This window comes from Tachypleus tridentatus, chromosome 13 (genome assembly GCF_004210375.1).
Source record: "Tachypleus tridentatus isolate NWPU-2018 chromosome 13, ASM421037v1, whole genome shotgun sequence".
NCBI lineage: Eukaryota > Metazoa > Arthropoda > Merostomata > Xiphosura > Limulidae > Tachypleus > Tachypleus tridentatus.
Window position 1 is genome coordinate 94,216,649 of NC_134837.1, and position 13,854 is coordinate 94,230,502.

Here is a 13,854-nt window from a genome sequence, read left to right on the forward strand (position 1 = left end):
GGATAAAGAGTAAGATTTGGAACCTGGGATGTTAACATATCAATTTTCTTTTCATAAGGTTTCCATTATAAGTTGGATATCAGAATTAACTTGATTATTTAGATTGTGTATTTTAAATCTTTTGGTGACTAAATCACCTTTACAATTAAGGTGCATTCTTTTTATTGTGTCTGTGAATGTTGGTTTATCCAACATGATATGTAGTGTGGCTTGAAGTTAAGCAGAAGAAAGTAATACCTAGCTATTACCCGAAGAGCCTCTTGACACTCAGCATGTGTTGAGAAGACTGATAATTCACTGAATTCTATGAACATTGACAGAAGTTTAACAGTAAAGCCAGTAAAGTTGAAAGAACTTAGTGTACTGGTGTAGCTGTGGCTGTTTTGCTGGGGGTGAGTTATGTTTGCAAAAGTGTTTGGTGAAGCTGTTGACTGAGTTGTAGTAATGAAATAGAGGCAGGAAATCTGTGTAAGGAAATGACTACCTTTCTATTTCACATATTATTCTAGTAGCTCTAATGTGAAATAGAAAGGTAGTCATACATGGACAAGTTAAGATATTTTAAATCATTTTCTCTTGCAAAAAGAAAAAGTAGTGAGCATATGATTGAAGTGTTTAAAATTGTTAAGGGTATTGACAATGTTGATGTATCATCTATCATCCTCTTTAATACATAATGGTAAGAATGGAAGAGTAAGAGACAGAAATATAGATTTTTTGCAAGGTAGGAGTCACTTTCAGTTAGGAAAGTTTTATTTTTCTAACATGGTAGTTAAAAACTTCATAAATATTTGAATGTATAGGTGGGGAGAAACTATCTTGAATTTATATTTATCAACATTACGCTTGGCACCATACCTCTAATATACATAATCAGCAAGATTAAGCTTATTCTACTTTTGTACATGTATGTTATATTTAAATGGATATTCATATCTCCTCCATCATTACAGTTTTTCTATTACACAGCCACAATCAGACAAAAAATGTAGAACTATCATGAGCTTGAGATGTAACTTTATGTACATTGTATTACCATCTTTGTCTTGTACAGCAGCACATTTGCTGCTAGAAAATTGTTCTTAATAGCCAATTCCATCACTAAAGCAATCTCTTTGAAGAGTTAAAAATGAGATTATTATTCAATTTGTGATGCACAACTTCACTGTGCAAGCCATAAAAAAGACAGTCACAAAATACCTCTTGTAAAAAGAATAACAAAATTGCAGTTGTTAGATAGTTTCTTTATGACAACTGTATATTCTGATAAGTTCTAAAACATTAATAATATACTTACAAAATTTAAATTCTGCATTAGGTTCATTTTATTATGCTCAGACAAAGTTTGTTTACAGGATAGGAAAATTCTTTTTAAGAGCTTTAAGTATTTAGGATCTATAGTAACTAATAACAAACTAAACTTTTCACCAGCAGTATCATTAGTGATCATCCATTATTTTACATGTTCATTTCATGATATGAAGTCTTCTTTGCTATTATGATATTCACCAATATAACCAATAAATGATGCTACCATGTTAGGTAAGACCCACACTTGTTCTCATAACAACCAGGTCAAGTAAACAACAACAACAAAAAAGAACAATACTACATTAAAGTCTCCTAGGAAAGTAAAATTACTTGTAACTAATATTCAGTGTCTCAAACATTTACGTCACTATAAATTTTACTGTCAACTTGTAATGTCTTGGATTATTGGTTACAAACCAAATTTCTTTACTGAGGAAACATAGAAAATGGAAAACTGAATAAGATGTTGATGTTATATACACATTATTTTATTCTGTGATGAGGGTATCTAAGAAACATTAATCACTGTTACTCAGAATGAAAACATTACTAAATGAAAAAAATCATAAATTAAATTCATATTTTGGACTTGAAGTGACACCATATGTGCACACAGGCTAAATTTTCAAGTCACATACAATTCATATATCACCACATCTAATTTTGAATTACTGACCAGAAGGCAGTAAGCCAGTTGTCAACACTTGCTGCCACAAGGATTTTGTTTTGCTCTTTTCTGAGCAAAATAATGAAAATGACTAAAATTTTTATAAAGTAACAGGCATGTTCAGTAGTATGTCTCAAAGAACCCTTTGATCCACAGTCTAACATGCTAGTTATTAGGTCATGTGAAACTGGAATCATAAATATCAGACCTGTATTTCATTAAATTGTATCAAAGTAAATATTGTGTTAATGATTTAATTTTGAAAACATAACATTTACTACAATCACCATGGGGAAAAAATTATTTTCCAGAAAGCAACAACTTACACCACTGTATAACTACTAATGAAATTAATTGTATTTAAGTTACACATATTGTTATATAATTTATAGAATATATGAAAAAAATTATCTTAACAAGTATAACAGCAACTGTACACTTGAAAGTAATTTATGAAAATGACCTGGTATTCCATCTTCTCCAGGATAGCCAGGTGGGCCAGGAAAGCCACGAGGTCCAGGAGGCCCAACAGGTCCAGGTGTTCCCTTCCCTCCCTTTCATAAAAATACAATGCATATTTACTAAAACAAAGAGGCTACAGGTTTTACACTTAAAAATCCTGTACTAGTGTCTGAATCCAGTTAATTTTTAATAAGTATGGATGTTTTAATTTTAGTCTTAGATCTAGTGTTTGATAAGTTTTCAAATTTAAAGCACTGAATAGATCCATCTGACTCAAATCACACAAAATCTATTGAAAAATATTAAAAACAGAGTGCAAGAGCAATACCTTAGAAGTTAATATATTATTATTGAAGTGCTTAGTTTGTTAGCCATGATGAGTGAGTCCAAAATGTCAGTGAGACAAACAAACTTCAGAAAGTATGCAGCTCAAAGATGGAATATGCTGCAAGTATGAACACAAGCATTGACAGCCCAAAAATATGTATAATTCATAACATTTATAATGACTCCCTTCAGTCAGAAAAGCATTAGATATTTTTAGGTGGTATGACAAAACATATGCACCTTTTTTTTTCTTTTTTAATTTTGCTAGCCCTCCCTAATTTAGCAGTGTAAGACTATAGGAAAGGCAGGTAGTCATCACCACCCACTGCCAACTCTTGGGCTACTCTTTTACCAACGAATAGTGAGATTGACCGTCATATTATAACACCCCACAAATCAAATAATGAGCATCTTTGGTGTAACAGGGATTCACACCCGTGAACCTTAGATTAAATGTCAAGTGTCCTAGCCACCTGGCCATGCTGGGCCACCATACATGCTCAAACTGACACAAAAACATATAGTATTTAGTTCTTGAGTGAAGATACAGGCTATAAAAGGACTAATTAAGTTTGACCTTGTTAAGCCTAAATTCTGTTTTGTGTAAAGAGTGTTGTCAGAGTCTCTTCTCATTTCCAAACTTTACATACAAAAGTACTGGCCATCAATGAAGACAGGTAACACAAACAGCTGCCTAGAGTATTTGGAGCTTCAGCATTATTTAGCCTTAATTTTTACCTAGTGTGCAGTTCAATTATCATCAGCCCTGTATCACTATATATAAATGAAGGAAGTATGGTTTGTTTTGAAGTCATCTAAACATTTCTCAAAAGAGATGTATTTTTTTTAAATCTTGTTTTATGCATAATGAATAACAATATAAGACACTGAATACACTACACTTTTCAATTAATTTTAATATGAAAGGCACAGGTGTAAGATATTTGATTCAAAATCTGTGTCACTTCATAAGACTTAATTTTAATATCAATAATAAATATTACCATATTTTAGTTGAGCATTGATCAGCTTTTAAATTTAGATTAGTTTACAATAAAACATATAAATCTTAGAAAGTATTAGACAAAAATTAGTAAAATACTATGCACATAAATAAAAACACTTAATATAAAATAACAACTACATAACATCAGATACGACTGCAACTTTTAAATATGCTGTAATTGCACAAGTTTTAAATGTACACAATTTGTTTTGTTTGACAAACATATCCACTGTTTTGTCTAAGTGACTTTTAAACATATTACCAAAGAACGTCCAGGGAGACCTGGTAGTCCTGGAGGACCACGATCTCCTGGTATTCCTGGATTTCCTCTCAATCCATGTGGTCCATCAACACCAGGAGCTCCATCTTCTCCTCTGTCTCCCTATGAAATTAGTTATGAGTATTACATATTATAAAACTCTATAAATAATTTTGTATTAAGGAAAAACCTTACAAGTACAGATATATAATAATAATTATTTACTAGAAGTGTTATGTGAATATAGTTAATTTATACTTAATTATTAAAGGATATACTTACAAAGCCATAAATTGTTATTGTCCCCCATTAGAATTGCTGAAAGCACCATATAAAAATTTGTTTTGATTTTAGATTTCACATAAAGCTACACAAGGGCTACCTGCACTAACTGTCCCTAATTTAGCAGTGTAATACCAGAGGGAAGGCAGGTTGTCATCATTACCCACTGCCAACTCTTGGGCTACACTTTTACCAACAAATAGTGGAATAGATCGTCACATTATAATACCCCCATGGGTGAAAGGGTGAGCATGTCTGGTGTGATGGGTATTTGAACCCACGACCCTTGGTCTACGCCTAACCACCTGGCCATGACGGGCTCTATATAAAAAAAACCTCTAAGAAGACCTATTGAAGAAAATATTGTATACAAATACAAATTTGGTGAAAGTAACATCTCGATACAAAGCTCTATTAAAATGTAGTTATATAAGAGGGTATGCTATTACCTGGCAGAAAAAAGGATACATATACTCTAAAGGTGTGTGTGTGTGTGTTTATAATTACTTGAGAAAATTCTTTTCATATTTTTAAATTTGATATCACTAAATTAAGAATGCACGTATTAAAAGAAGCTTGTAATTTACCTGTCTGCTATTGCTATTTCATTTATACTGGTTTAACAACAGTATACCTTATACCTTTTCATATTTTCTCTTATGTAAATACACATTTATTAAACCTCTTCTTCCTGGAAACTTAATCAAAAAATTATCTGTAATGAATTTAAAATATATCTGAAGGAAAATGATGTTATCAACTAGTACCTTAAATCCAGGTGGTCCACGTGCACCAGGAAATCCATCTCTACCCTAATAACAAAACTCTGAATTAAAATTTCAATTTAGAAATAGTTACAAAATTTATTGCTACATTATAACCTAACAACAGTTTCAAACTACAGACATACACAAGTCCACAGACAGGTTTTCGTTACTACACAAACATTCAGCAAAAAAAACGGATAAAAATGAGAGGAAAAAAAATTATAAAAGTTTAGATTACTGTAAAATTTATAATAACTACACATGTTAAAGAATAACTGAAAATTGCTGTTTCATTCTTAGTGCATTTTAAAATAAAATTCGCCTCAAAGTTTTCACTTTAAAATTTCTTGAAGAAACTAAATTAGGAAATTACTTCAGGTTAGATATTCTTCAAAGGTTTCATAAGTTCTTTATAAAGATCTTGCTACACTCTGAAGAGAAGAATGTTGAAATGCTATATCTTGCATGAACATAATTTTCTACAAATAAAATTCTATTACATACTACTATAATTTATACACTTATAGAAACATAGCTAGCCACAATTTTGAAGATTGGTTGAATATATTACTACCTACCTTGCTATAAATTATAAAAACATTATTTGTATTTCCGAATTCTGCACATTATAATTCAAACATGTTTTTATTAAAATTTTCTTCTTTTGAGCTTAATTTGTCTAATCTTTGTACATTATCTATTGAATGTATAATTGCTTACATTTTCATATATTTATTTTTAATAATTGTCCTTATGTTTCAAGAAGTAAGATAGAAAAACAAAAAACCCAGTGGTGATACCTATATTAAAGCTAACAAATCAATCAGATATGTGTAACTGTACATACTACAACATAAATACCTTAAATACAAAAGCTTATTTCAGCAGCAACAAATGCATAATTTCTTCCTTTTCAGTAAAATATGATTCCCATTTACTTTTTAGAACAATGACAACTTTAAATAAGCATATGATGCAGTAGTATAATTAAGTGTTAATTGTGTCTATAGTTTTCAACACAAATTAACACTGTATCTCACCCAATACAATGCAGTAAAACTGCACTTGTTTTACCATTATACACATGCATTTTTATTTCAAGTACCAGAAGTAGCTTTGGTGTCATGTTATATGAGTGTGTGGTTAATGAGTTGAAACTTCTTGAAAATTAATAAAACAATTTGGGTGCTAGTGAGGCTAACAAAAATGCAAGTGAGGCTAGACTAGATTAATATTTATTTTTGAGTTTGTTACTATGGATGACTGATCAGTAAATTAATAGTTTATTAGCCAGTCAATTACTTCAGTTTTGTGAATATGGAATTTGCTTTTCACAAAGAAAGATAAAAAAATGTTCCATTCCTATAATACAAATGAGTAAATTGTTAGGTTAGCATCTACTATAAATTTAGGCTTATCAGTAAACATTAATTAAGCAAACTTGTTGAAACTGAAGTTAAAGAAATAAAATGCTTTCAGATTAAGTAGACTGAACTTTGCATCCCTCTCTTTGCTGAATAACACAAACTAACCAACCCAACAACTGAAAAGATAACAACATAGTTATTATTGAACAATTATTAGAGAATGAAAATGTAGCCACCAAGAAAGTTCTTACTAATTACCAATAAACATGCGATCAATACAGTATATAATCAATACATATTAATTAAATGAATGACACCTAACATAATTTAGTGCATTTTTTTAATTACTAGACTAAAAATAATTAACAAATAAGCAGCAACTTTGTTTCTATATAATTTTTGTCCACATATAGTTATAAAATAATGAATAATTTTATATACATATAAAAACAGGTTGCAATTATTAATTAAAAGTTTGGAAATAAGGCATCAACATCTTGTATGATGTATTTTTACAAACAAATAAATCTGTCGCAAAGAAAAGAATACATAGCATACTTCGATTTTCTGGTGCCAGTTTAAATATTCACTTGTAGGATTATATGTTTTAGATACACTCTTGTGATTAACAATAAATCTTATCAATAAAAGAATAAATTTAATTTCAACATTACCTCAGAAGTTTCGATAGGACCTCTAACTTTTGTTTCATGAATAATTTTATACAGTAAAAGTTAGAAATCTAGCTGTAAATTGATTTTCCTAATGATGTGATGAGTGCAGTTAGTTTGTATTATTTTACAATTTTATTTGAAAGAAGATGTATGTATATATAGGGTTATGAATTAAAAACTATTTTTCTCACATGTGTGTATTATTTATTGAAGAACATACGTTCTCTATAAGGGCAAGTGGCTTTCTTCAACTCCCTCTTTCTTGTATTCTTAAATATAGTTTTCTTCTAAGTATCCCTACATCTAAAAAATTTAGTCAAGAAAATAGAAAAAAAAAATTTCAATCAGTTATTTACAAAGTGAAAATAATGTACATTATGAAACCTACCCGTGGCCCAGGAATTCCTGGTGAACCTTTCTCTCCTTTCATTCCTTCAAATCCTGGCTGTCCCTGATAAATAAATTATTATTTCATTAACTTCTAAACAACCATAGTGATAATTTAAGGGTCTACTTTCACAAAGTTACCTACTAAGTAGAAAAAAAGGTTTGTTGATTTAATATGTAGAGAGAAATACAGTGATTTGTAACAGGAAGAATAAAAATTTTGAAAACTTTTTTAGTTTGAAGTAATTTAATTGTATTTAAGCTGAAATAATGAACCAAACAAAATGAAACATGTACAATCAGAAGGGCTACAAATGGCTAAACAGTGTATATTATTCTTGCAATTGATAAAGCAGAAAATAGTATCCAAAAGTTGCAAGGAATCCACCAAACACAAGATCAAAAAGGACACAACACTAGTCAAGCTACAAAAAGCAACAAATGAGGATGAAACTTTGCCTATGTTCTCAGCCAGATTTAAAATTATCCAAAATTATAAATCAAATAAAATGAATTTTGTGAAGAAGAAATATACACAATAGGACAGAAAAATACACTACTAGTTCTTCAGCTCCTGCATTTCGAGTAGCATTTGTAACTGCAGCTATAAGGAAAGCAAAATTACAATGATATTACAATAATTTGACAAGTACTTAATCATCTTCTCTTTTAATCATATGTAAAATTTTCAAGCTATAAAAGACTTTTTCTTGGTATTTATAATAAATGTTGTTTCTACTATACAAAAGATATAATTGTTGCTGTTATGCATCTGTAATGATATTAAGGAATATAAATTTTATTCAGTAAAGTAATCTAAATTATGTTTTTAAGAGTTAAAATAAATTTTAACCAGGTATTTATCTCTGAACTATTAAACTCTCTTCACTTTCACGTGCTTCATTAAGCATACTATATTGCTTTAATTTAGATTTGTTTAAAAGTTGCAGTTTTGACAAAAATTCAATTGTGGTAAGGTGGAATGAAAAATATTTCAGAGGTAAGCACCAATTGTAAATTCTTTTAAATTCTAAAAATTTAAAATGGGCAGACTTACCTCTACAATACTGAAAGCCAAAATACCCATTTTGTAAAGAACTAATGAACTACAAGTTACAGGGCAGAAGGATAATATATTTAGACATCAAAAGAAATATATAGTTAAGCAGATTTGCAGTAAAACCCAAAATTAGAAATGAATTTTAAAAACTAGATTGAAATGTAGCAGACCAGGCTCATAAAAGACTGGACCTAAAGGATACTCAGAAAGAGGCACCCTTCTTATCACCTTATTACCACTTATATTCAGACAAAGATGTCACATTATGAGCAGAACTAGAACAGTGCACCTGAAGAGATAACAAAAGGACACAGGTGGTGGCATAAGAAGATGGGAGGAATGCTGCATCCTTGTTCCTGAGGTGGAAGATTCTTGGGGAGAGCATTCCAGATCCATTATGAAGAGATATACTCCAAAGGCAGAAGCCCTTCTTCATGTTTGTTTGTTTGTTTGTTTGTTTTGGAATTTCGCACAAAGCTACTCGAGGGCTATCTGTGCTAGCCTTCCCTAATTTAGCAGTGTAAGACTAGAGGGAAGGCAGCTAGTCATCACCACCCACCACCAACTCTTGGGCTACTCTTTTACCAACGAATAGTGGGATTGACCGTCACATTATACGCCCCCACGGCTGGGAGGGCGAGCATGTTTAGCTCGACACGGGCGCGAACCCGTGACCCTCGGATTACGAGTCGCACGCCTTACGCGCTTGGCCATGCCAGGCCACCCTTCTTCATCCATAGCTAAAATGACCAGGGTGTCATAAAACCCACCCAATTGGGTGTAGGGGAGATAATTATTTATTTCTATGTGTTATCAAGATAAAAAACATAAATGATACCCTTTTTTGGTTGAAGTTGAGACATCTAATGGTAACAGTAGTCCATTTTTAATATCTTATGCCACTCAAGAATATGCATGCAGAGGCAGGAAAAGTACCTGTCAAGACATCGTTAATCACCACATAGCACACTTCCAAGGTGCAACATCCTCTTATGGAACCCAGTAGAAAGAGTAATATTTTGATACACACACTTTATATAAAACCATAATGCTTTGTGTAAATCCAAAACAAACAATTACTCATAACAATGTTAACCTGCAAAATATAAGCAAAATGCACAACTAAGGCCTCCAACAAATGTATAGAATTCTAACGATGGCAAAAACAGATGCAGCAAAAAGAACTTTGTAACCAAGTTAACAGCATGTCTTTCAACAACATAAATCTGAATAATGTGGTAAAATAGAGTTTGTGTAACATCCTTTGATGCATATATAATAAATCACATGGAAGAATGGTTAGTAAAGAATTATGGGTAAGCAATGCATGTTCTATATATGTATATATATGTAAACAAGACTAAGAAATTTTAAGTCATCTTTTGTTAACAATGTGAGTTCAAAACTGAACAAGGAGAAGCTCTTGGTGTTTCAGAGGTGCATCTACTTGATTTTCATTAAACCTTTCGAAGTTTCAAAAAGCCTTGCTAAACTTCATACAAACAAATCTTATGAAAAATTAAGATTTTTCTAAATGTTGCTTGCCGTTATTAATATCACATATAAGCATATCATAAGCTCTAAGTAAATTTAGGTGGTCACAGAGGATGAGAAATAACTTTTCTGTACTGATTTAATCTTAATTTTAACCTTAATTTTTATGGTGTCATTTATATTTTGATAAATATAATTGAAAACAATACAAAATCATCCTTCCCCTAGCTAGGCACAGCAAACACTTAGGATTAAATATATAAAAGATGCATATTCTCATGCAGCCATGCTAAATGCTACAGATAAAAGCAAGTTTTGGGCATGGTGACTTCTCAATGATTTATTATTGCAAAGTTATCCCAGGCATATATGACTGGAAGAATATTTCATCTCCTTTCCAATGAAGAATATTTGCAAAGCACAAGTATGCAACTCTTATTCTTGTTTTTGTATTGTGATTGAAATTTTACACAAAGGTACTTTAAGGGATATCTGTGCTAGTCATCCCTAAGTTTGAAGTGATATATCAGAGGGAAGGCAGCTTGTGAACACTATCCACCATCAATCATAGGCTATGCTTTTTAGACCAATTAACAAGATTTGAGTACCACTATTATACTACATTCATAGCTTTAATATTCAGTGTTTTTGTTTTTCTGTGGTAATAGGTTGTGAAGCACAGAACCTTGGATCCATAGTCTGACATGATAACCACTAAGACATTCTTGGTCCACAAGTGAGTATTCAGAAGTTAAATCTTTGAAAACTTGTTATTATTTCCAGAGACAATTAACTTTGACCATTTATGTGACCCAGGAACAGCACCTTTGAGAAGAGTATGACAGGTATTTTTTCCTTCTGACTAAAGTTGACATTTTGATATATCAATATACATCATATTTACACCCAACAAGCATTTTTTAAGCATTTAGGTTAATTCCACAAGAAATACTCAGGTATAAAAAAAAAGATTGTTTGATAGAAATTACTTTAAACACATGCAATAACCTGATTATGATAATATATCTACAACAACTTTAATATAAGTTTTACTTAAAACGGTTAGGTTAATTCCATGAAATAAACGAATGTATGCATGTGTTCAAAATTCAGCCTTTGATTTAAATTTTAATTGGTTAAGGTTATCTACATTCACAAATTTCAATAATTGTCTTTTTTTATTCATACAGACTTGAAAAACCATAATTTAACAACAAAACTATCACTATTCGAAGTGGTGATGGATCTTTATGTGGTCTTATGGTACAACATACAGATGTATGGTATATTAAATTTTTATTCACAAACAGAACACAATGTTATTGCAGAAGGTGTGTGTGTGTGCTTTTTTAGCAGAGCTGCCACATTAGGTTATCTTCTGAGCCCACCGAGGGGATTCTAACACCTGATTTTGGTGTTGTAAATCCGTAGACTTACTGCTGTACTAGCAGAAGGCTATCACAGAAAGATAATTTGTCCCAATGTATTCTGAAGGAAATGTGCAATACTTCATTTAATCCAACTTTCTCCTTAACTTATGTCAGTGTTTTTCAGCATTCACTTAGTGTGTTCTGTATCAGTTTTTTGAATTAATATTTCCATAAAACCTCTGGGGATGTATAATTAAACACTTAGTAATAAATACACAAACTGGATAAAATTATGCATTTTTCACTGTAAATTATGTGCTTTGTTCTCATCACATATTTTACGTATACAGACAATTTTGACATTTTAATATTCAACAATAATTATGTTAATTTTTCAAGGGAGAGAGGATGGTCACTGAAAAATGTTTTTAAATCCATAGTTTTCTACCCTTTTTCAAATGCATGGATTTATACAATATCAAAACATGTAAATCTTTCAATCTGCAGAAAAGTCAAGGGTGAGATTATTTCACTTTGTAGTCAAAAGACAATACTTTGAAGTGAGCACCTGTTAATATTTTTACAGAAGTGGAAAAAGAAACAAAAATATAGTAACAGTAATAGGTTCTGAAAACATATGCTAATCTGAAGCAGCACCCTCATTTAGAAAATAAAGGCTATGATTATGAAAAAGATACAAACAACCATTATGATGAAGTTTAGAAGATATGATTAGCCACACTTGAAAACCAAAAGCTATTTTCACAAGATAGACAGCAGAGGAAACTGAAATTTAAATGCTGTCTTCTTTGGTAACATAACAATCAAGAAAATTGTGATGTCAGACCAAATATGTAGTCATGATCACCAAAATAAGCATAACTGGAAATGGAAGTAATAGTTCCAAAGGTAGCATGGTGTTGTACGCAAATACTATAGCAACAGTCCTTTCATAGGATATTCAGGTAAAATACTTTTAGCTGGTCAGCTGTACTCAGCCTTTACTTGAGCTAATCTCACTATGAAGCCTGACTAACAATCAAGAGGTTCATTCAAACACAAATATTTTCTGTCAAGATATCTGCACTGCCTGAGTTACCAAGTTGTCCTTGAAAGACTTAGTTAACTCAGCCATCCGCAAGAGAATGGGAATGTCATAGAACAATGATTTTATTTTTTCACTAATGGAACTGATATAATGATTCGTGAGGCATGACATGCTGGGAAATTCTGATAGAGTTTAAGATTTAAGGTTGGTGATCAATGAATGGAGTTGTGCTTTGTCATCACTGTACTGTACACACAGAGAAACTTAAAAAAAGGCTTTTAAAAATTATGTCTGTCATTTATTTATTAATAGTTTTTTGCTTCAATGTGAAAAAAACTGCAACATTCTCTTTATATTTGGCAAGTTTTAGATATCCATGTTCTACAAATAGATTATAAGAACTTCCTTTTTTTACAAATTTACTATTTGCTTGTCATATTTAGTTTTAACCAAATACCACAATGAAACCTGGAACCTCAATCTCAAAGTGTAATTAACTCTTAGTATTTACTTAATTTAAAGATAATTTTTTAAACAAAAATAATTGTTTTTCTTACAGGTAAACCTGGAGATCCTGGAAAACCTCTTTCACCTCTCATTCCATGGTCACCCTAGAATGATAGCAACATACCATAAATTAAGTTTCATGGCATTGTTTCTGACTAACAGGATTCTGCAATTTTAGCAGGTATCATCATTCACAGGTGTAGTTGGCTGTTTAAATAGTTGGCAAGTACAAATAAAAGAGCCAATTAAATGTAATTCATTGTAAAAATCACCACTGAAAAACAAAGTTTATTTAGGAATGGCTTTCCATTAATAAAAACATTATCTGAAAGAAACATAAAAACACATAAATTTTCTATTATACCTTTGTCCAATTGTACAGTTGGGATATCTCAGCTAATCTCTGCATCAAATATCTATCACAGTTTTTATTTTTACCTAATATATATATTTACTAAAACAACTAACCTTGATGTTAAAAATATTTCTTTTTGAGAGTTTGTGTTCAACATTTTTTTCTTAAAATAAGAATCATCTGGTTTAAACATTTTTCAAAATTCAGTTTGATAATACACAAACCTTGTATAGGATTTTCCCAATAATTGTAAGTTTACTCATTCATACATTTTAAAACACAGTGCACACTGGCTATGAAAGACCTGTCTATCACAATTAATCTGACATCTGTAATAATCTTTGCACAACGCTGTCATTAATAAGTGAGGAGATCTGAAAATATTTCTACTGGTTTAGTTACATGCTTAAAGTTTTTTCTTTTTACATACTGTGAAGAAAAGTCAAGTGAATGAGATTAAGTAGGTGTAATAAAGATGTGGAAAGACCATGTAATAGATGCTATTGTTTCA

General features: G+C 31.0%; 1 protein-coding gene across 1 annotated transcript in view; it reads right to left on the minus strand.

Annotated features, from left to right (window-relative positions):
* The window catches only part of LOC143241100 (uncharacterized), a 168,162-nt gene that overhangs the window by 77,415 nt on the left and 76,893 nt on the right, over nt 1-13,854 (minus strand). The window contains exons 12-16 of the mRNA XM_076484645.1: nt 13,039-13,092; nt 7,511-7,573; nt 5,082-5,126; nt 4,036-4,155; nt 2,442-2,532 (exon numbers count right to left, since the gene is read on the minus strand). Of these exons, the coding sequence (XP_076340760.1) occupies nt 2,442-2,532; nt 4,036-4,155; nt 5,082-5,126; nt 7,511-7,573; nt 13,039-13,092 (373 nt within the window). The remainder of the gene's footprint in view (nt 1-2,441; nt 2,533-4,035; nt 4,156-5,081; nt 5,127-7,510; nt 7,574-13,038; nt 13,093-13,854) is intronic.